The sequence below is a fragment of the Pelodiscus sinensis genome, chromosome 5 (assembly GCF_052426305.1).
Source record: "Pelodiscus sinensis isolate ZL-2025 chromosome 5, ASM5242630v1, whole genome shotgun sequence".
NCBI lineage: Eukaryota > Metazoa > Chordata > Testudines > Trionychidae > Pelodiscus > Pelodiscus sinensis.
Window position 1 is genome coordinate 33872442 of NC_143056.1, and position 24780 is coordinate 33897221.

The 24780-nt window shown below is 46.1% G+C and overlaps 1 protein-coding gene across 2 annotated transcripts in view; it reads left to right on the forward strand.

The window, feature by feature from the left end:
• The window catches only part of EML5 (EMAP like 5), a 332722-nt gene that overhangs the window by 124612 nt on the left and 183330 nt on the right, over positions 1-24780 (forward strand). For both annotated transcript variants that reach the window (XM_089778388.1, XM_075926740.2), the window contains exon 16: positions 14010-14103. In XM_089778388.1, the coding sequence (XP_089634514.1) occupies positions 14010-14103 (94 nt within the window). The remainder of the gene's footprint in view (positions 1-14009; positions 14104-24780) is intronic.

The following is a 24780-nucleotide window of genomic DNA, read 5'->3' on the forward strand; positions in this document are numbered from 1 at the left end:
AGATCATTCCCTCACTGTGCCAAATGTAAGGCCAGGGCTTGCAGGGATAGAGTCCTTCGCCTGAAGATGCTTTTCTTGGAAAAGAATCTGCACCCTGCTTCTCACCAGGGATCACAACCTGGGGGACGGGGACGGACGGACAGACGATCACACCCAGGTTATCCTCATGGCAAAAAAGTGCCTAAAAAGAAGAGCTCCTCAGTGCCTCCCAGAGACCTTTCTGCTAAGAAACTGTCCCCCACAAGAGAAACAGGAGAAAGGTCTTCATGAGTCAGTATCTATGATGACCCTGGTACCTCAGGCACTACAGCACTGCCTGCTGGCTCAGATATGGATCCCAAAGGGTCTAAACAGCATGCCAAGCCAGCGCTGACAAAGAGCTCAGCACCAATGACTACATCAGCACCACCGTTGGCACCATTAGTGCCGACAGAGACTATGGCACCGACATGCCCCACGGCACCGATGACTTGCCCAATGGCACCATCAGCACCGATGAAGATGACAGCACTGATCAAGGTGTCAGCAGAGATCATCTCCTTGTTGCTGCTGCTTTTCCGGCATGCTCTGCCCTCCACACTGGCCGCTCTGTTGGCACCATGCGTTCCGACGTTGGAGACACTCACACCAATATTTGCAGCACCATTGCCTTACCGGCAGCACATAGACCTGGCAGTAACATCTGCTCTGCAGTTACTACTCTTCGGTACTGATGTATCACTCATTCTTGCACCATCACAAGTGGTGTCCCCAGTTCCATCATGTTTCTCTAGTGATGAAGAGGAGGGCATACAGACCTCTTTCTCATCTCACCATAGCCCTCCAATGCGCTACTATAAACCACGCTATGATCCTTGGGGCTCGCAAGTCCCCCCATGGTACAGACACCCCTTCATGGCCATATTGGAGCCCTGGGAGTTCCTACAGGAGACATCATGGAGTGCAACCCAGCCCTTATAAGCAAAGCAGTTTCTACACACCATGTACAGCTTCATCTATGCAGCAATCTCAGGATTCAGAGGAGCTTGAGATTCAAGCTCCAGAGGAATCACCTCCTGATGCCTCACCTCCAACAAACTCTTTGTCTCACTGGATAAGGCTGTAATACTTTCACCACTTTCAGCAGCAGATGATTTTGCGCATTTTCACAAGTTCCTCAAGTGGTAGCACCAGAGTTCAAAATTGCTGCTGAGGAAGTGTTCAGGCCACAACATGAGCTCATGGATATCCTCCAACCATCACCATCAGCTATCTGATGGCAAACCCCTGCCTCTATACCACGAATGTGAAAGAGGGCAGTTGAGAAATATTATGTCCCTGCTAAGGGTTCAGAGTTTTTTTTTACCTACCCCGCACCAGAACCCTTAGTAGTAGAAGTCACACATGAAAGTGCAAAGCAAGGTTTCCATACTACACCACCAACTAAGGACAGTAAGAGGCCTGACCTCTTTGGTTACAAAGCCTCTACATCCTTGACATTATAATTCAGGATTTTGAATTACTCAGCTTTGCTGGCAAATTACAGTTTTAAGAACTGTGCCATATTAATCGATGTTGCGGAGGATATTCTAGAAGTGAAGAAGCCATATTTTTGGGCTACTGTGACTGAGGAAGAGATCATCTCCTGCACTGCCTTCCCCTCCAAGCTGAACTGGATGCTGCAGACACAGCTGCCAGGACCACTGCACCCATCATTGTTATGTGCATGGCCTCCAGGTTCTCCCCTGTCACGTTCCCTCAGGAGATCCAGTTTATGGTTGAGGATCTACCCTTTGGGGGTGACAAACTGTTTGCTGGCAAAACTAACGAGGGGCTCAACACCATGAAGGACTCGCACACCACCTTTCACATTCTGGGCATCCGCAAACCTTCCAACAGACGTTGGCAGTACCATTACCAACCCTACCAATGACTGTGCTACCCTGCCTACCTTCATTATCAGCCAGACAATAACCAAGCCAGGTAAGATACAGGCAACCTTCAGGCTCAGTGTCACAACCATCAGCTGCCAATAAGCAAATTTTGAGGTCTTGGTTGAGAGCCTGGAACCTCCCCCCCCCCAATAGTTGAATTGCCATTTGTAACCATACGTACATTGCAAAACTGCTTCTGCCCATTTTATCATCAATGGACTGCTATCACCTCAGACAGATCGGTGCTCAGTATCATCCTCTCCGGCTACACTATTCCTTTCTTCTCCAGACCACCCGCACATCCTCCCTCCCTGTCCTTCAGGGACCCCTCTCATTAGATGCTACTTTGACAAGAGATGCTCCATCTGCTGGATTTGTCAGCCATAGAACTGGTTCCACTACAGCACAAGGAAAAAAGGTTCTACTCCCATTACTTTCTTACTCAAAATAAATCAGGAGGCTTGAGGCTCATCCTCAATCTGTGCAGACAGTATAGATTTGTCAAGATTCAACATTTTCACGTGGTCACGCTATCCACTATTATCCCAGCATGCCCTAAGACTCTCACATTCCGAACTCGAGTTTTCGGAGACTGTATACGTGATCCTCATCCATAGCCACAATGATTCCAACTGAACTTCTAATACGTACAAGTAGAAGCTCTTCTCAGCATGGTGTACCTCAAAAGGGCAGGACCTGATATTAGTACCCCTACCATTCATCTTGGACAATTTCCTTAGACTCAAACAATCATTGCTTTCACTCAGTTCCATCACAGTACATCTACCAGCAATAGTTGCCTTCCACCACAAAATTGAGAGATTGTCCATTTTTATGCACCCAACAACCAAGAGGTTCTTAAAAGTGTTGCTCCTCCTTCTCCCAGACATCACACAGTCTGTACCTCTGTGGGACCTAGGTTAGTGCTTTGGGCCCTAACCAGGCCACTCTTTGATCCTCTTGCAGCTTGCTCATTTTTGCACCTCTCTATGAAAGTCACCTTTCTGCTTGCCATCACATCTGCTTGTCATGTGGGAGATATGACAGCATTCATGTCCTTAATGATATTTCATACAGACAAGGTTACTCTTTGCACAAACCCTAAGTACTTACTCAAGGTTGCATCCTCTTTCCACATAAATGAACTGGTAAACTTTTTCCCAAAGCTGCACACAAATGTGTTTGAGGTCTCCATGTACACACTCGATGTTAGATGAGCACTGGTATTTTACCTGAAAAGGACTAAGACCTTCAGGGAAACCCCTTGCCCTTTTGCGGTGGTCACTGAATGTTTAAAAGATCAAGCCATATCGAAACAAAGGCTGTCCAAATGGATCACAGACTGTATTAGACTACGGTACACCTCTAAAGGTCTTCAATCACCATTACTCTTGACAGTTTATTCCATTGGAGCTGTTTCGTAATCTACTGCATACCTTCACAATGTGCCCCTCTCAGACATTTGTAACGCGGTGTGGCAGGGTCAGGCCAGGGAGCTGCTGCAGAGAGTGGAAAAGGCAGCCCAAAAGGGTAAAAAAAAACCCGTAAGTAGAAGCAGAGAGATGCAGGCCAATTAGATGCAACTGGGAGGGAGCTGGCTCAGGCTGATTGGGGCCTGCTGACTCTTTTGTTGGCTGACTGAGGGCCTTTAAAAGCCTCAGCAGTTGGAAGCTGGAGGGAGAGGACAGAAGGGAGGCTGTGGAGAAACAGAGAGAGAGAGAAAGAGAAACAGCATTAAGTGGAGGCAGCGAGGGAGGAAGTCGAGGAGCCGTGGCTGGGCTCTCTAGCACAGAGACCTGCAGTGAATCCCAAACTCTGGGGTTAGGAGCAAGAGACCAGGGGCTGGGGTAAGAGGGGCCCTTACCACAGTGGCTATCTGGGCATCTCATCTTACATTCGCAAAGCACTATGCACTTTCTTATGAGGAGAGAGTCTACACTTCAGTGGGCACTGCAGTACTATTATTGGCTTTCCACAATATTCCCAAGTCCCAGGCACCACAGATGTGTTGCTCATGTCAATTTGATTACCTGCCCTCCTATCCCTTTAGCGGAGTTATTGGCAGGAAGGAGTAGAGAAGGTGTAGAGCTGGTGGTGCTTTTTTCACAGGTGCAAGAGCATGGCACTCCAGAGCCAACCTTATGGATGTCACTAAGACAAAAAGTTCTGACACATGGGCACACACACACATCTAGAATGGAATGTACATGAGCAACACATCTCAAAGAACAATAATTAGAGTTAAGGATGTTAAGGATTAGTCAACTATCCAATAAGCAAATGCTTATTGGATAGTCGAGTGTATTAGTCAATCTCTCCCCCACCTTGCTGCCTCTATCAGATAGAGGCAGCAAAGAGGGGGGAAGAGAGGGTACTTAAAAGCATCGCATGGAGCCCATACCCAGGGCAGCATTTCAAAGGGGCAACGCTGAACAGCTGATCCCAGGCTGCCTTGGTGTTTCAAAGCTGCAGCGCTGCACAGAGTTGACCCTGGGCTCCATGCGGTGCTTCCCCTTTAAAACACTGCTGCGGCGTTGTAAAGGGGAAGTGCTGCACAGAGCCTGGATGAGTCATGCGATGCTGCCCCTTTGAAATGCTGCTGTGGCGTTTCAAAGTGGCAGCGCTGCAGGGAGCCCAGGGTCAGCTGGGGACTCCCTAGCTGATCCTGGGTTCCAGTGCGGCATTTCAAATCGCCTGGACCCAGCTGATCTTGAGCTCCAGTGCAGCATTTCAAAGCAGAAGCGCAGCATGGAGCCTGGGGTCAGGGGCTCTTGTGCATTTCAAAAGGTAAGCGTGCCTTTGTTGAGCCTGGAGTTAGCGGGACTTCCCACTGACCCCGGGCTGCATGTGGAGTTCTGCATTCCTCCTTTGAGGAGGAAGAGTCCTGCTGGGGCTCTTGTACATTTCAAAGGAGGAATGCGGACGTGACTATCGACTAGTTGAGTAGGTCAGGCCTCTTACAGTCCTTAGTCATTAGTTAACATCCTTAGAAAAGATAGGCCACTTGTTTTATTTTACCTGAAAGTAGCAAATTCCATTATTTAATGCACTTTATAAACCTTCAAGCTGAGGAAGCAATAGAAGCAGCAGATGTAATTCAAGGAGCTGTTGGAGTAGGAAATAATGTGAACACATCTTGTGGTCATTCAACAAATATAGCCATTTTCCTTTCTATGGAGGTTAAAATCATGCCTTCACAGGTCCGATAAGCAAGTCATCTTGCTCTTTTAAATGTATATAAGAAAATATTAGACTTTTCTGGTAATTTTTTCAGTTGCATGGGAGATTGTTTAAAAATTATTCCTGACATGCTACTTTGTAAATATCTAAGTAGCTACGAGATGATTAAGGTAATATATCAGACAGAGTAACACAGTTTTACATTTTTTCTGCATCAATATACTCTATTGAAATACCATCCTGAAAGGCTAGCTACATTAAATTTGCATTTGTTTTATAAATAAGCAACTTTTCCTATATTATACTTGTAGACCTGTGCAATAAAAAGTTGGTCATCCCTGTGCTTCAAACTGTTATACCTTCAGGCACTTTTCTTATGAACCTGTTTGGTGTAGGTTTGTTTATTATTATAGTACTGTAAATGGTCAAACATATATATGCTTTTACTTCTAGGCCTGTTGTATGCAAGGAGGGTCAATTTGTTTCACATGCCAAACTTAAACTCTTCCTGTAGACCTGTGAAATATTAGATTGTATATATTTGAAATTTACTGTGGCTGCTGTCTAATATCTTTGTGAAACTGATATGTAAGAATAAGACATTTAGTCAGTGTTTCATTTTTCTTTATGTGTAGTGATTTAATCCAGTAAAACTGGCAGTGATTTTGCTACTGTTCTTCTCCTCTATCCCTCCAACTTTAATTTTGTGGTTGTCTCTATCACATTGTCTTTTGGAGGCATATGATCAGCCTCTTTGGAACATGAATTTTTGGATCAGAACTTTGTAAGGAGTTATAGCCACAGACATCTCTGAGATACTTTGGTCATTGAGGCAGTAAAACAAGAACCCACTTCCTGGTCATTTCATCTATCATAACTTTGATTATACATTATTATATTTTATTGTTTCTTGGTAGTGTATGTATACAGACCCTCATCATCATAGTATTTGATTATATTGGTTTTTTTATTAGTCAAAGTTTACTTTACTAGTAGTTAATTTTAATTAATATTATTTTAATAGTTGTGTGATCCCAATGACACGTAACTGAATCTCTGGTCCTATGCTATGGCCTGTCACCCATTTTTTGTTTGTGTGCTGTATGCCTCAGTTAACCATTTTAAAGGCATATGGCATTTTTGGACCAACAGATTAGTATATTTGACAAGAAATCACATAATTGTTATAAGAAAAATATGTTCTTCTTTGAATGGTGTCCCCGTGGGTGCTCCAGTGTAGATATTGGGCTTGTCCTAGTGCTGCAGATCGGAGATTTTTCAGCAGTGGTCTGCCAGACCAGCATGCGCGCCAGGCGCCTCATGCTATTTGCGCCATTTGTTAGAGCGCGCGGTCCAGCTCCCACCAGTTATTCTTAACTGTCCTCGGCCTTGGATGGAAGGATCTCTCTCTCTCTCCTCAGATTCTGAGGGGAAAACAATTCCCAGTTAATTCTTAGTTAGTTAGTTATAGTATTAATAGTTTGTTGTTCATTAGTAGTTAGTTTTTATATAAATTGTAAAAAAAGCCCCAAAAAACAAAAAAGAGAGGCGGCAGACACGTATTGCACCTTCAAAAAAAAAAAAAGAGAGAGAAAAAAGAACTACGATAACAAAACAATCAGACAATAACCATGCCGGGATCACCCGGTTTTAAAAAATGTGTTGCCTGTTGGGAAGCTATGCCCACCTCAGACGGACACTCCTGCTGCATTAAGTACTTGAGCTAAGGGCATATCCCACAAAAATGCCCACACTGTTCAAAACTGACAGCACTAGTAAGAAGGGGCAGGGAGTGAGGCTCAAAATGCTTTTATATGATAGGGCACTGCAGCCCTCACAATCTAAGCCCTCTCCACCAGAGTCAGACCCTGTTCGAACTAAGAAATGTTGGTCCGACTTGCCAGGGTCTGACACTGTCTCAAAAAGGAGTCCCTCTCCAACTTGCTCGCTGCCACCGACCTGTATTAGTGTCGGAGATAAGCCTGGCACCTCAGGGATGGCTTCGGCTCCCGATCTTCAGAAATCGAAGCCAAGTCACAGCACATCAACACCGGGGCCGAGCTTACCGTAAGAATTGCCAACAACAGCTCTGCCATCACTTGCAGCACTGCCGCAACCATCGGCACAGGAGTCGGCACCGGAAATCACATCAATATCACCAGTGCAGATGGCACCGCTAGCACGATCGGAACGGGACAGACCAGCACCACCTCTGGTACTGCAATCGGCACTGGTCTCAACACCACAAGCGGCCCCAGCCCTAGCACCAGCACCAACTATACCTCCTACTAGAGCAATGGCGAAAGCCAGCCGTGAAACTTGTAGGGTCATTACTCCTTCCCCTAGCCTGGTGAGTATCACTTTTTCTCTGGAGGATCTTTCTCCGTCACCAGTGCTATCTGCTTCGCTTGGGAACTCCTTGTGACACCGTGCCACCATTGAATATCGTGATACGTCGGCACGTGGAGCTCTGTTGCCTCACTGCCACTATGGTACCGAAGAACATCTTTATCTAAATCGACAAGGCACAGATCCAGATCACTGCGATCACCCATTCTTTCAGCCTATTCTCGATACCATGATGATCGTATGAGTATATGCTCATCCAGACAACCCTTACCTGTCAGGCACTACTACCACAGCTGTCATCAGGGTCTTGGCTGCTATGAGTACTACCGTGATGCACGTCATTCTCATTCATTGCATTACCCCTGTTGTTGGTCACCATGTACCCCTGTTGTTGGTCACCGTGTTATCAATCAGAATCCAGATGAGCAGGTGTGAACTCCCCCACCCCAATATCCTCCACTCTTACACAGAGTGCACCCCAGGATTCCCAGCATTCTGACCCTGAAGAAGGTCAGATTTCTGACCAAGATGAACCACAGGGAATCTCTCCGATGGACCCATCCTCGTTGTCCCTCGATGATGCAGTGTTCCCCGGTGATTCATCACCGACTGATGACATCCAACAGTTTCAAGACCTTTTCACATGGGTCGCAGACAGTCAAGAAATCCAGCTTTCTGAGGTACAGGGAAAGCAGCACCACCTTTTGAAAAATGTGCTGCCCTCTTTGAAGTCCAAGGTTGCTTTATTGCTTGACGAGGCTATCCTAGAAATAGCAAATGAAATATGGTAGACACCAGCTTCTGATCCTGTGACCAACAAGAGAGTAGATAAAAAGTACTTCATTCCTGCTAAAGGGATGGATTTACTATTTACACACCCGCAGCCTAACTTCCTTGTAGTGGATGTGGCTCAACAGAGGGCCAAGGCCCCAGAGTACAAGACCAATACCAATGAAAAGGAGAGTAAACAACTAGACCTTTTTGATAGAAATGTTTATTCATCGGTGATTCTAACTTTGAGAATGGCCAATTATGCAGCCCTCCTGGCTAATCATAATTTTGACAACTATACCAAATTAACAACACTGATTGAGCACCTCCCTAATAACAAACGCCAGATCTTATGATCTGTGGTTCAGGAGGGGTACACCATTTCACATATAGCTCTGCAGACCATGCTAGTTCTCCACACTGGAAAGAATTCCAGAACCATGTTAAGAAAGTTGGGCATGTACACGCCACCTTACAGACGAAGCACTATCTCCCAGAGATACAGGCGCTTTCCTTACTCTGCTCCTCAATGTAGGTCATTTGATCAGCACCGCCTCAGACAACGGCCACAAAAGCGACGTCCCCAAAACAACAGGATGTCTCAACAACTGAATACCTGGCAGCAAGTTTGATGTGTTGGTCGGGGGACTGCAAACCTTTCATCTAATTGATCACCAAAGCAAAGAGACCCATCTGTTTTATCACCGCTTTAGACCATTCCAATGACAGTGGGCTGCCATCACCACCGATCGATGGGTCCTCGAGATAATAACATCCAGTTACTCAATCCCCTTACCTTACCTCCCCGTCCCTCTTCAGGGATCCTTCTCACGAGACTCTTGAGGAGAGAGGTCCCAACATCTCCTCACCATCAAGCAATAGAGAAAGTACCCAGAGAGTTCAGGGGCAGGGGCTTTTATTCCCATTATTTCCTCGCTCAGAAGTCGTCAGGGGGATGGAATGGAGGTCAATATTAGACCTCTGTCATCTCAATCGATACCTGCACAAGCAGAGATTCAAGATGGTGACTGTAGCGTCTATTATCCCAGCTCTCGACAGCAGGGATTGGTTTGCGTCCCTCGACCTGAAGGACACCTACTTTCTTGTCATAATTCCCCTGGTACACAGACGTTTTCTAAGATTTGTCTTCAGAACCGAACATTTTCAATACCAGGTATTACCCTTTGGACTGTCCTTTGCACTCAGGGTGTTTTCAAAGACACTCGCAGTTGTCGTGGCTCACCTTCACCAAGCTGGGATCATTATTTTCCCTCATCTCAACGACTGTTTGATAAGGGTCCATCCTTTGACGACAAACTTCAGTCTGCCACCACCACAAGAGCAGTCTTTGAGGCTCTTGGCCTAATAATCAATCTTCAGAAATTGTCAATGACTCCACAACAGTCTCTGGAATTTATCGGCGCATGCCTAAACTCATCCACTGCCCGCGCATTCTTACTGCTGCACAGGTTTCATGCTATTAAGGACCTCATACAAATCATCTCCACGAGTCCCACTGTTTTGATACTTAACCTGCCTCCAACTCATGGGGCACATGGCAGCTACCACATATGTAGTAATGCATACAAGGCTTCACCTAGTGTGCTTTCAGCATTGGGTATCCTCAGTCTATGTTCACAGCAAACACGATACGCACAGGGCAGTTGCTGTACCATCACAAGTGGCGAAATCTCTAACTTAGTGGACCGTCTCCACCAGTATGTTAGCCGGTGTACCCTTGCACCATCCTCAGCCCATGTTGCAAATTACCACTGGAGCATCTTTAGTGGGCTTGGGGGCACATCTCAATGGTCGTTACATTCAGAGCCACTGGTCCATGAGGGAAACCTCACATCATATCATCCTTTTAGAACTGAGGGCAGTTTTCAATGCATGCAATCACTTTGCCACTCTCATTCAGGGCCACACCATCAGGGCGTTTACAGACAACATGACCATGGCCTTCTACAGAAACCATCAGGGAGGAACCATCTAGGAAGGAGCATGGCGGAATCTAGGGGTCATAGTGGACCACAAGTTGAATATGAGTCAACAGTGTGATGCTGTTGCAAAAAAAGCAAATATGATTCTAGGTTGTATCAACAGGTGTGTTGTAAGCAAAACTCGTGAAGTCATTCTGCCGCTCTACTCTGCACTAGTTAGGCCTCAGCTGGAGTACTGTGTCCAGTTGTGGGCGCCACATTTCAAGAAAGATGTGGAGAAATTGGAAAGGGTACAGAGAAGAGCGACAAGAATGATTAAAGGTTTAGAGAACATGACCTATAAAGCCAGGCTTCATGAACTGGGCTTGTTTAGTTTGGAAAAAAGAAGATTAAGGGGGAACATGATAGCGGTTTTCAAATATCTAAAAGGGTGTCACAAGGAGGAAGGAGAAAATTTGTTCCTCTTGGTTACTGAGGACAGGACAAGGAGTAATGGGCTTAAGTGCAGCAAGGGAGGTTTAGATTGGACATTAGGAAAAAATTCCTAACTGTCAGGGTGGTCAAATATTGGAATAAATTGCCAAGGGAGGTGGTGGAATCTCCCTCCTATTCTATGATTCTATTAACTTGATTGCGCTCCCTATGTGCAGTGGCAGTATGCCTATGAAACTGGTGCATGTGTCACAATGTGATGATCATAGCATATTACCAACCTGACAAAGACAACACAACTGCCAATGCCCTCAGCAGGTATTTTGTTACGGATCATGAATGGGAGCTACACTACCAAGTACTACAAGATGTTTTCTATGTGTGGGGCTTCTCAACTATAGAGCTATTTGCCACACATCAAAACGCGAAATGCCGGTACTGTTGCTCCAGAGTGGGAATTGGACTGAGATCCCTGGGAAATGCTTTTCTACTCAACTGGGGCACTCATGTACTTTACACCTTCCCTCCAACGACTCTGATACCGACAGTCTTAGAGAAGATTACCAGAGACAAGGCAACAGTGATCCTCATAGCCCCCTTTTTGGCCAAGAAAGACATGGCTCCCCTACCTCTTCCACATGTCTCCTTACCCATCCTACCCGCTACCCAGACACCATGACATGCTGACCCAACATCAGGGAACCATGGTGCACTCTGAGCCTGACCACCTTCACCTAACAGTGTGGTTCCTAGTTGGTTCCAAAGCCTGGAAATGATCTGTTGCCAAGATGTCAAATTGGTCCTGTTACAGAGTGGGAAATCCACCACTTTGAGTGCCTAGATTTCATTCCTGGTGCATGGACAACAATCTAGACCCTGTCTCTATCCCCATACAGTGCATTCTCAATTGCATCCTTCATCCTTCAGCCATTTTTATGCTAATGAAGAGGGGGAGATTTAAATCCCCGCTTCATTAGCAATTGCGATACATCTAATTTGCATCCCTTTTACGAAAAAGGGATGCAATCTAGACGTAGCCAAGAAGATAGAGCTGCCACCAAAGGTTTAAACTAAAGAGGGAACCAGTTTCTCTCTCTCTCTCTCTCTCTCTCTCTCTCTCTCTCTCACAAACACACACCTACCTTCATTCATTCACACACATTCATTCCTGCCCTCAGGCACTTACACAGGCATATGGGTTGCAGAAGGAGCCAACACATGTAGATTCTGAAGGGTCTGTCTGCTGGTCATGGCTGGGAAACTGGTCAGGAAAGAGACTGGCTGTAGAAAAAAGAGCTTCTCAGAAGGAGGAAAAAAGAGAGACTTCTGCCACTGTTACCAGAGGTTCTTTCAACCCAAACCTATCAGTAACTTTTACTCTCTGTGAGGAGGTGTCAGGAAATAATTCAGGGGAGACACGGTCATCCAACCGATAGATGGATGGTACAAACAGGACAATAAAAGAGTGCTTTCACTTAAAGCTAAACTTTACTTAGTCTCAAGCACTTACACACGTCCACAACAGGTTAGTAAAACACCCCGACCCTCGATAATTACCGAAGTTGAGTGTGGCTCTCGAGTGACACCAAACAGGCTTCTAATGGCCAGTCTTCCGTCTGCCGGTGGGGGTGAAGATGTGTCCAGAAGTGAAGAGTCCTCAAGGAGCCCTCGAGGCGTCTCTCCAAGTATTCCCAAAATTGTCCTCCCTAACTCAAACTTTTCGTCCCTATTTATCCATTAGTATTACAATATCTTGTCACTCAAAAACTTGTTAGGCAAGCACTTTTTAAAGGTTAGGCAAGAGATTTTCTTCTGATCATCACTTTCACCAGATGCGTTTTTTCTTTTTCAGAGACTCCATGCTTGGGGGCCCTAACAGATATACGTCTTAGGGCATTTAGACAAACTTCCTGTTTTTCTAAATGTATAGCTCAGTGATTTTACTAGAGATTTGGGCCTCAGGAAGGGTCAAGCTGCCCTCTCTGTGGCACCCAAACTCCCCTTCTTCCCCCTTCCTGACTTGGTCATGCTGTCTAGGCCTATTTTGGGCCTGTTAGCTTGGTTGCTAAAGTTCAAGCAATAAGCAGTAGTGGTTCAGGCACATTACTGGATTTGCCGAAATCTCCCTGTACAACACGTGCTCGCTCTCCTTTTATTGAGTTTGTATGGCTCCTGTGACTCATCCACCTCATCACCAGGGAGCATGCCCAGACTTTCCCTTTATCCAACAAAGCAGTAGTCTCTGCTGACTCATCACCATGTGCTCCATGTGCCTCAGCCTTGTAACTCCTACCACACAGACACATACACCTTCATCACTCAGGGGAGAATGCAGTTTAGAGCAAGTTACAAGCAAGGTGGCTGAGAGTTACAAAGATTACAAAGTTGCAGCTTACAGTAAGTTTCTGAACTTATAAAACAAAGTTGCTGAGAGTTACAAAGTTGCAAGGTTTTACAGAGATAACGAGTTGCAAAGTTTAACAAAGATTACAATGAATTGAAGTTTAAAACCTTAGCCCTTACAGTTTAGTGTATTTCCAGAAAATGCATGTGTAAAATCAAGTAAGCTCAGGCGGAGGCTTTTTCTATGCAACAGATATGCTTTCTATTTAGAAGCCCATCATAGGTACCATAGGGCCTGATTTCCTTTAAAAGAGTCAGCTACCCTGTTACAAAAGGATATTTTTGAGGACAGCTTCTGATGTGGAGGATATTAAGGTGAAGTATGCCTCCAGTGCGGAGGACCAGGAAGTCAATAACTCTGCTTTAGATGACATTTCCCAAATTTTGGAAAGCTAGCAACACCAATAATTCCTTTGCTAAAACTCCAAACGTCCAAGATTTAGAGATATAACAAAATTAAATGACTAACCTAGGGTATCCCACTAAGTTAATGGCACGGGGAGGGTTAGAATTTGAAAATTCATGGCTTGGAAAGTCCTATACTCTAGCCATTAGACCATCCATATAAAAGAATCTCCCTACATGCAGCATATCAGCTGTGGTTTATGTATTTATACATTCTTTCATTTCAGTATTAAAATTAGTGGTTTGTATGATTTATAGTATATATTAGTGTTTCTTAAACTGTGTTCCGTGGCACACCGGTGTGCCACGAGGCAGTCGGAGGTGTGCTGCAGAGAACAACAGAATTCAAAATGGCTGCCCTTAAAGGGGCAGGTGATCCTCAATAACTTTCCCCCCTCCTCTCCCCCCTCCCCCAGATTCTCCCTGGCCTTTTTTGTTTCTTTTTTGCTCAACCAAAGATCCTTGGTGTTCCTCATAAAAAAAAAATTGTTTGGTGTTCCTTGGTCTTAAAAAGTTTAAGAAACACTGGTATATAGAGAATAATAATTTTATTTCTTGTTATTGCAGAATAATGCTCTCTGCTCACTCTCTTTCCATACAATTCCTTTTGTAGCGGATGGCAAACGCTTGGCTTCTGTTGGAATAGATGATAATCATACTATTGTGCTCTGGGACTGGAAAAAAGGAGAAAAGCTTTCAGCAGTAAGGTAAAAGTTTAACTTTATTTTGAAATCTATACCAAAATTTAGTTTCAGATGGCAATGAACAGAATGGATACAAAGTTATAATACTACTGGGTGTTTCTTGATGCATCCAGTCAGTAGCATTTAGCATAGATTTAATATTTGTTTTGAGAGAAAAACTGTAGGTGAAGTAGAACCATCAACCACTTCAATTAAAGTTAAGTCACAAACGGGAGATAAGAAATAAGAGATTTGTTTTAACATTTCTTTGATGTGTGAGTAAATGCACAGTACCCTTTGAAACAGTTTCTTTAAAACTCACAACACACACTTCCAATTGTCATTTCTATAACTTGTCATCCCCCCAAAAAATTATAGTCACAGACTGTATTCAGTTCCTTTCCCAACCTTCCTCCTTACCAGTCACAGCTGTGCACTTCTTTGCCTTTTCTGTGGAACATTCATGCACACTACTTGCCTCTCAAACACGACACATATCTTTCTTTAATGTTCCTATTTCATGCAGCTAGGTTTAGTGCTTTTTTCCTTTCTGTAGCTACTGGACCTTGAGTCTTTTGCGTGCAGCTGCTGCTGTGAATGTTTTTCTGGGCCGCATCTACCTTTCATACAGTAGCTGCTTTCACTAATGTACCCTCTCAGACCTGCAGATGTTGGCATCTGCTTTTCTTTTGCAGAGAAGGAATCACTTCTTGTGCTAAGTCTCAAGAAGTGACTCCTCTAGCCTTTTCCTATGTTAGTATTGTCAAATAAATGCTTTCTCTAGGGACACCCTTTTGTTGCAGTTGCTTACTCCTCCCTTCCTGATCCTCTGCTCTGAGGCTATGGTAACTTGGTCTTGCAGCTGGTAGCTGCAACCAGGGCAACTTTGCCTTCCTTGAATAGTTAGTTTTCTCTTCAAGACAATAGTTCAAGCTCTTTAAATCAGACACTGTCTTTAGAAGGTGGTGCTGCAGTTAGAGAAATTATCCATAATCATCTTAGTTCAATTGGTTCTTGCTAGCAGGTCTCCTGACAAGTTGACTAAGAGGCTTTTGTGCTTGCCTCTAACAAGCCTTAGCAGTTACTTACCTCTTAAGGGCTGCTTGTGGGAAGAGGAAAATAGGGTTTTTGTCAGTCATGAATATGCCTTTGTCAATGGTTCTGAATAGTTACTGTCCTTACTTGCTTCTGAAGTCCTTGATGAATCAGGAAAGAGTCTTCCTATATAGTCATTTGACACAGTTCATTGAGATTTGATTCAGTATTACTTATGGGTATGTCTACAGTACAGTGTTATTTTGAAATATCTTATTTCGAAAAAACGTGTCTACACACAAAATGCATTTCAAAATAGCATTTTGCTATTTTGAAATAGCGCGTCCACACTGAGTGGACTCTGAATCACATTTAAGGGTGGCCAGAACCAGTTCTAGCAGGGCACTAGGTCAGGACTTACTGTGTGTGGGGCTGCTGCCTGAGGCTATCTGAGGTTTGTGTTTAAAGGGAGACCCCCCTGGACAGCCATTTCTCAGGTTTCCCTGCTTGCTTGTCTTCCTCATGAGGAACAGCAAAGTATTTTGTCTCTGCGTGTTCTGGTTGCCCTCACTCGGGGCACCACAGCACTCTGCAACATGGAGCCAGAGCTGCCCCTGGGCACTCTGGTGCTTCTCTTGGACGCGTTGCTGGGAGCCTGCACTTTCTGCAGGCTGCCATCCGAGAGGTCCATCAGGGGGCTGTCAGTATCCAGGAGGCCCTGCAGGAGAGCTTCCACCCTAAGGAGCACCAAGAGCCTCCCTGGTCTGTCCCACTGGGGGCTTGAGCCCCATTCCTCCCTCACATCCTTCCACTTACCCCTCCCTAGACCCCTTCCTGATGTCAAATAAAATGTATGTATTTTTATGAACACACACTCTCTTTATTTAACAAAACTGGTGGGGAGGGAATGAAACTCTGGTGAGACTGGGTAAAGGAGGCGGGAAAGGGGAGAAGAGAGGGTGGGAGAGGGGAGAAGAAAACCTGGGAGGAGGGAGCTGGAAGGAGGAAGCAAGGGGAAGAAGAGGAAGGGGAAGCTCAGGGTTGGGGGTCTTACCGGACCAACTTGATTGTCATGCAAACCTGCTCCTGGGTTTGCATGTGGCCTTTGGTGGCCAGGCTGGCAGCTATCGTGCCATAGACAACCATGTTCCTTCATCTAGTGCAGAGATCATGGATGTTGGGGGCATCCCCCCCAAACCTGAATATGGTCCATGATCTCCACCCTGGACCAGGAAGGCGCCCACCCTCTCCGGGCCCTGGCAGGCTCCTGGGAGCTGGCCGACTGCTCCTGGGGAGTGGTGAAGGCCTGGCTGCCAGTGGCTTGCTAGCTCATGTTTTGGGGCCACTGGGTCAGGGGCAGTGACTGCTGGCTCTGGGCTGGCAGGCTTGGAGCTGGCACAGGCACTGTGGCCAGAGTCTACCCCTTTAAGGGCTCTGGGGAGGGGGGAGAAAGAGGAGTGTTCCTGGTTGAGGCTGGAGTGGCCACCAAGGCACCCTGGGAAGGCTGGAGGCCTCTTATTTTGAAATAAGTGTCTACACAGCACTTATTTTGAAATAGCTTTTTCGAATTTGGCATTATTCCTTGTAGAATGAGGTTTACCAAATTCAAAATAAGTGCTTCGCTATTTCGAAAGAAATTCGAAATAGCGGTTTGGCTGCGTAGACGCCAGTAAAGTTATTTCGAAATAAGGGTTGTTACTTTGAAATAACTTTGCTGAGTAGACATACCCTATGATAAGAAATTCTTCTTCAAGGAGGGTACGTCTAGACTACCTGGCTCTGTCAACGGAACCATGTAGATTTGTTTGTTCGGCAAAGGGAAATGAAGCCGCGATTTAAATAATCGTGGCTTCATTTAAATTTAAATGGCTGCCCCACTCTAACGATCAGCTGTTTGTCGGCATATTGGGGCAGTCTGGACACTCCCCTGTCGACATGAAAGCCCTTTATCGACCTCCCTGGTAAACCTCATCCTACGAGGCATAACAGGGAGGTCAATAAAGGGCTTTCAGGTCGGCGCGGGAGCGTCCAGAGTAGTGCGCTGAGCCGACAAACAGCTGATCAGCTGTTTGTTGGCTCAGTGCGGCAGCCATTTAAATTTAAATGAAGCCGTGATTATTTAAATCGCGGCTTCATTTCCCTCTGCCGATCAGCCTAATCTACATGGCTCCATCGACGGAGCCATGTAGTTTAGACACAGCCGGAGTGTCCCGGTGGATGCTCCACCTTGAATGTTTGAATGCCACCGAGCTTCTAATTGGAGAATTGATAGGCTGCATACACAAGGCAGACGGCATGCACCATTTGAAGTGGCTACTCCGCATGTGGAGCCAACTGTCCCTTCAACTCTCTCTCTACCACCATTGGTTTCAGTCGGAACCCAGCAGTCACCTCGCCCTCAAGTGTTAGTTGTTAGTCAATTAGTAAAGTTTGGTAGTTTATTGCTAGTTTACAGTTAGTAGTTTAATTAATATCGTTCTATTAAAAAATTAGTTAACATTTTTCTTCAAGGTGCCTGCTTTTGCAGAAACCATGTTGATGGAAATGCTTGTTTTACCAGGTTTTAAAAGGTGTATAACCTACAGGCTGTCCATACCTGTTTCAGAAGGATACTTCAGTGTGTCCGTTGCTTGGGTGAGGAGCATTCAGCTACTCTGTGCGAGGGATGTTAGATTGGGGGTAATAGAATAGTTAAGTAACCACATGAATTCTTAGCAGTTAATCAACTATTTTATAGTTCCTGGGGGCCAGCAGCCAGCATACTCCAGCCCCACTCCTGGGGAGCCCCCTGCCATCCCACACTATGAATAGTTGACTAGATGAATGAATAGTCGACTAGATGATTAATGACTTGCATGAGGGGCATGGATTGCACCCACAGGAAGTTTGCAGATGACAGTATGGTAGGGAGAGAGATGGGTATGTTGGAGTATGTTGGAGGGTAGGGATAGAGTGACCTAGACAAATTGGAGTATTGGACCAAAAGAAATCTGATGAGGTTCAACAAGAATCCCAAGCACTGTTACAGGCTGGGGACCAACTAGGCTAAGTAGCAGTTCAGCAGAAAAAGACCTGTGGATTACAGTGGATGTGAAGCTGGATATGAGTCAAGTGTGCCCTTGTAGCCAAGAAGGCTAATGGCATATTAGGGTGCATTAGGAGGAACATTTGCAGCAGATCTAGAGAAGTTATTATTCCCTTGTATTCAACATTAGTGAGGTCACATTTCGAGTATTGCATCCAGTTCTGGCCTTCCCCTCCCTCCACCCCCACTATATAAAGGACATGGACACATTGGAGAGGATCCAGCGGAGGGCAACCAAAATTATTAGGGGGCCGGAATATATGACCTACGAGGAGAGGCTGAAGGATTTGGGCTTATTTAGTCTGCAGAAGAGAAGAGAGGGGGATTTGATAGCAGCCTTCAACTTCCTGAAGGGAGGTTCCAAAGAGGATGGAGAGAGGCTGTTCTCAGTAGTGACGGATGCAGAACATGGAGCAATGATCTCAAGTTACAGTGGGAGAGGTCTAGGTTGGATATCAGGAAAAACTGTTTCATTAGGAGGGTGGTAAAGTACCAAAATGGGTTACCTAGGGACGTGGTGGAATCTCTATCCCTAGAGGTTTTCAAGTCTTGGCTTGACAAAATCCCGGCTGGGATGATTTAGTTAGGGTTGGTCCTGCTTCAGGGAGGGGGTGGACTAGATAACTTCCTGAGGTCTCTTCCAGCCCTAGGATGCTATGTTTCTGTGAATTGATAAGCCTAGGCTTGTTGGTTAATTTAGTCGACTACTTGCATTCCCCTTCTTGCTGCCTCTGTATTCGGTCAACTTAAAAGCTGGTTCCCCCCAGCACCAGCTGTGCGGTGCTGTCTCCCCACCTTCAAGTTGCTGCCATCCTGTATCAAAGGCAGCAGTGTGGGGCAGTAGGCAGCCGATCTGCACGAGGAGCTGGTTTTTAATCTGGCTTCCCTCACAGATCGTTTCCTACCTGGAACCCCACACTGCTGCCTCTGATATAGCCCCTAACATCTAACATATTTACCCCACACTGCTGCCTCTATATCAGAGTCAGCAGCATGGAGTGCCAGATGGGAGACAGTCCATGTCAGTTTAAATCCAGCTCCGCGCAAAGAACTCAGTGGTTCTATAAATATTTGTGTACAAAGGTATGTGATTCCAAGAATTATTGGATCCACTATGGTGTGTCAGAGGCTGTGTTACAGTAACTCAGGTCTAGAAACATCATGAATAATTCAAAATGTTGATCTAGTGTCTAAATGTGGACAATGAAATGTTCACTCAACACAGCATACATTAGCAACCAGGAAAAACAAGCATTTTTCATATTTTGATTTTCACAATTTTGATGTACAAAATAGTTATTTCTCCATTTTGAAGTTCAAATAATGTTAGCAACTTTTTACATCGAATATACAAAGTCTGGATGACAGTTACATGTTTTTATTCCAGAACAGAAGGATGCTGGGGTCCTTTATAGGACAAATTTCAAATATTTGGTCCAGTGGATATTGTGCAAGCAAGAGTGAAGTGCTTCCTGGGGTCTTTTCTGGATTAAATTTTGCCTTTTAGTCAAGTGAAGTACAGTATTTCTGATGTCTTTTGTCTCAGGCACATTGCCTGCACAGTGTTGGAGCACACACATTTTCCAATTTGGGTGATTGGCTGATTAAAGATACAATTTTGGATCATGTGAAAGAACAATATGCATCACCAAGAAAATGGAGTTATTAGGATATATTAAAAAAAAAGCTATCCACATTCTCAATTCCCAGTAGACAATTGAAGTATGCAGGAGCCTCATGAGACAGCTCAAATACATTTTCCTTCTCCAGAACAGCATCTTGGACATTTCCAGTTGCACACCACAAATCAGGCAGTGTGCCAGAAAGTAACAATTAGACCAGTGGTCCCCAATATTTTTGTGGCAAATAGCACATTGATGTTTTCAGAAGAGTGTGGCTGGTGCCAACAATTTTTCAAGGCTTATTTTGTATTTGTACATTAAATAATATGAAAAATATCATATTTAATATTACATAATATATGAATCCATAAGATAAAGGTAATTTTACATGTAAAAGATGTTAAATTATTTGACAATTATTCGGCCCCCCTTTGGAGAAAAAAAATAGAAAAAAGGCGTCAAATGCGTAAATTGAAGGCTATTTTCATATTAAATATGAATTGGGTAAATTTGATAGAAAATTAATTTAGTTGGATAATTTTTATTTTAATTATATTGTAATTAATTTTTAAACAAAATTCAGCAAGAATAAAAAGGGGGGGGATGTCCAAATATTGAGCAAAAAAAGCGCCCTCTCCTCCCCCAAAAACATCACGGCACCTTTAAATCTCACACTCCCCATCTCCACCATGTCCCCACCATCTGTTGCCATGTCTCCTCCTCTTGCTCCATCAGCTTGCCTGGTGCCTTCTGCCCTCCAACCTCTCTCCCTCCTCTGCTGTCCTGACTCCTGCTCTTCTCACTGCCCTCTGCCCTCCTGACACCTGCCCCCCTCCACTAGCCCTTCTCTTCTCCCTATGCACTCAGCAGCCCCACTCCATTCCTTCAGTAGCCCCACTCTGATCATGTGAGCTACACCCTCTCCTAAGGCCTCCCTCTACACACCTGCCCTGCCTCTCTCCTCTGGTGCTGGTCCCTCCCCTGCAGCTGTCTGCCCTTCTGCTTCACCCCCAGAATCCCCTGGCACGTGCACCTTCCCTTACCCCTGCACCATCCTGGTGCCTCCCCCTTCTCTCACTGCCGCTGCCCTCTTTGCCCTCTTTTTCCCTGATGCTCATCCCCTCAGCACCCTCTGCCCCCATTGTCCTTATGCCCTTGTGCCCTTACACATGATTTGCTCCATCCCCGCCTTCCTCATACCCACCCCTTCTTTCAAGCCTTCTCCCAGCACCTCCCTCTCCCCCCTCTGTCCCCCAATGCCCTTACCCTCTCCTCTCCCAGCATCACCCTGACACCTCCCCTCCTGCCCTTTTCCTCATTGTCTGCACTTGGCCCCCTTGCATTTGTCTCTCCTCCACGCTGTCCCTTGGTGCCTTCTCCTTTCTTCTCCTGACATGCCTTCCTCCCCCCTGCACAAACCCCTTCCTTTCCCACCCCTTCTCCCTATTTTTCCTGCACCCTCACCTTCTGCCTTCCAGTCTGAGTCTGTGATCAGGCCCAGCCCCAGCTGCTTCCATGACCCTAGACCACATGCCAGGCCTGGAGCTGGGCCACGTGGTTTTAAAATTTAAAGTCCTGGGCCATGATGTCATGGCACGCCAGGTGTCCCCCCTCTCAGCTGTTGCACGGGCATTTGAACACACCGTGCATGCACTCCCTCGGATGTCTTGCGAACCTGGCATCTCCCCTCTCAAGTGTTGTGCAGAGGGGGTGCGCGAGATGATCGGAGGGAGTGCATGCTGCCACCCAACAGCTGCGAGGGGAGACACCCAGTTCGCAAGACTTCCGAGGGAGCGTGTTCGCTGCACATGCGCTCCCTCAGATGTCTTGCAAACCAACGTCACCCCTCTCAGCTGTTGTGTGGTGGCATGCACTCCCTCCGAGAGTTGGCACAGGTGCACATAAATGCCCCGGTGGGCATCATGGTACCTGCAGGCTTCGCGTTGGGGACCCCTGAATCAGATAATGCTACAAATGTTGAGTCTCGTGGCTACAACTGTATTCGTGGTATCCAAGACATATTTGTGTAGGAGGTAAGCTCACCAGACCTTGTAATTCCAGGGTGTGATGGCGTATTAGGGAGCCCCCAACCCTGCATTGCCATCTGTGGCCAGATGTGACTCCCAGGCAGCCAGTAGAGTAGAAAGTTTTATTGGTTCTCAGTGACACAGTGTAGCATAGGAACGATGTTAGCATAAGCTCTGAAAGCAGAAAGCCTTATTCCTCTTGCGGGGGAAGGGGCTTTACTCCCTTCCTTGGTCTAAAAGATCCTCACACATCATAGCCCAGCCGAAACTAACTCACCCCCACAACCACGCATGTGGCGCGGTTCTTCAGTTCCTTCTCTACCATCCTCGGTAGCAGAAGGAGCCTCTTTTCTTCTCAAGACCTTTGTAAAAAATTAGATAAATACCTTCTTAATCCCTCCAGTTACCTCATTATACAAGTTATTTGAACCCTACTATCCACCCTAGTCAAAAGTTAAAAAAAAAAAGTTTTTCGTTGCGGCTTGCCGCTTTCCCCCGTATCGCATGCCGGGTTCTTCCAGCTTTAAGAGGTGCAAGACGTGCCGTGATGTTATGCCCATTTCTGATGGGCACTCCAAGTGTATAAAGTGTCTGGGGGAGTCACATCAGACAGAAAAGTGCCCCCACTGTTCAAAACTCAGGGCTAGAGCACGCCGTGATCAGGCAAACAGATTGAAGACTCTCCTCTACAAGAAGTCTCTTTGACCACTGTCAGAGGATGCTACAGCGGCTCCCAAACCGGCCTCCCAGAGCAAGGGTATGGATAAATCTCATCCTTCTGCTCCCTTTGGCCTTATGGCATCGAAAACAGGCCTTTCTCCAACCTCTTTGCTACCCTCGGCATCGACAACAGCACGGGTCAGCACCACGGATAGGCTCAGCATGTCTGGTATGGCACTGTCCAAGACGTCATTACCGCACAAGAGAACCCATTCAGAGCCGAAACAGAGGCCAATGGCACCAGGTATACTGGCTGCACCGGCAGGCCAACATAAGGATCGCTTGGCACCGAAACACCATGAGCAAATGGCACCAATGTCCGTGCTGAAGAAACCCCGCATTGACATTCCTCCACCAGATCATTCGGCAACAGTGCCACCATCGGCACTGAGTAAACCACACGTCTCGACACCAACTCAAGAACGAGTGCGCTACTTATTCCCAGCCACATGCCAATGGCACCAATTTTGCCGGGCTCCTCCATTCAGTCGGTGCGGTCCCGCAGATCGTTGAATGTCTCACAGTCTCCTAGCAAGGTGGGCATGGAATCAAAGAGTAGATTTTCCTCCCAACACTCCAGTCCGGCTCACAGACCTCCCTGCTGGCAACCCGGCTCAGTGCAATATGCATATCCTCCTCCTTCACCACTATGGTATGCACAACAGTATGGCTACCCACCACCACCATACACCACTCAGTGGCAGCCATGGGAACCACGCCCCAAGAAGAGCCACCATCGTACCCCTTCTACCATCTCCAGACCACCACTGACTTCACCTCCTATTACTATTTCAGTAACTGAGACTAATTCTCCAGCTCACTCCAAAATACAGGACTCCCTCTCAGAAGGGGAAGACAGATCCTCCTTGCACAATTCCTCATCCTCACCCAATGAGGCAGTCACAGCCGAAACCCCACCATCCAGCGATGACTCAAGAAAATTCCAGGATCTTTTCAAAAGAATGGCTTTAGCGCAAGAGCGAGACCTTCAGTAGGTACAAGTGAAGCAATACCGGCTCTTATGCACACTGCAACCTCCTACTACTTCCCAAATAACACTGCCCATGGGCGAGGCTATTATGGACCCTGCGGATAACATCTGGCAGACTCCTGCTTCCATTACCTTGTCTACCAAAAGGGCAGACTGCAAATACTTCATTGCTCCTAAAGACATGGATTTTCTCTTTACTCATCCCCCACCAAACTCATTAGTGGTGGACTTTGTTCTTCATAATGGAAGACAACCTAACCTCAGGACCACTCCAGAAGACAGAGACCACAAAAAAAGTCAACATCATGGGTCGCAAAGTCTATTCCTCCGCCACCTTGCTCCTTAGAGTGGCAAATTCCCACTCCATCACAACCTCCTGTCACAGAACTACGGGAGGAATCTCCATCGAGAACTCCACAAGCTTCATCTTCATACTGGTTCCTTTATGGCTCCAGGATGCCAAAAATACCTGTTCAGCACAAGTGAAAGAGATACTAATCAACAGTAGAAGACAATCTACCAGGAGAACATACCTCTATAAATGGAATAGGTTTTCTCACTGGTTTAAATGGTCATACACGACATGTCCGGAATCTGTTCCTTCCCCACCCTGTTGGGCTACCTATTATCCCTGAAACAGTCAGGCCTCGCTCTCAGCACCATCAAAGTTCGTGCTGCTTTCTACTAAGCCGTTTCCATAGCACCTTCCCACTATGCTGATGAAGGGGTTTTCTTTCTCCCAAACTCGATAACAAAAAGGTTCCTTTCAGGTCTACAGAACACTTTCCCACCCATCTGCCCTCCAGTTCCTGTCTGGGATCTGAACCATGTTCTCAAGAGCTTGAAAAAGCCACCCTTTGAACCACTAGCCAACGGCTCTTGGTCTCATCTTTTGATGAAAGTGTCCTTCCTGGTTGCAATAACTTCCGGTAGGAGAGTGAGTGAACTCGCCGCGTTGATGGCTGAACCCCCGTACACCGTGTTCACCAAGGACAGAGTGATACTCCGACCCCACCCAAAGTTCCTCCCCAAAGTCCCTTCTTCCTTCCATGTCAGCGAACCAATACACTTATCTGCCTTTTTTCCTAAGCCGCATGCCAATCCACTGCAAGCCGCATGGCACACTCTTGATGTCCGCAGAGCACTTGCATTTTACGTGGACCTCACCAGAGCCTAGAGAGTCTCCCCTAGACTGTTTTTGTCCTAGGCAGAACAATCCAG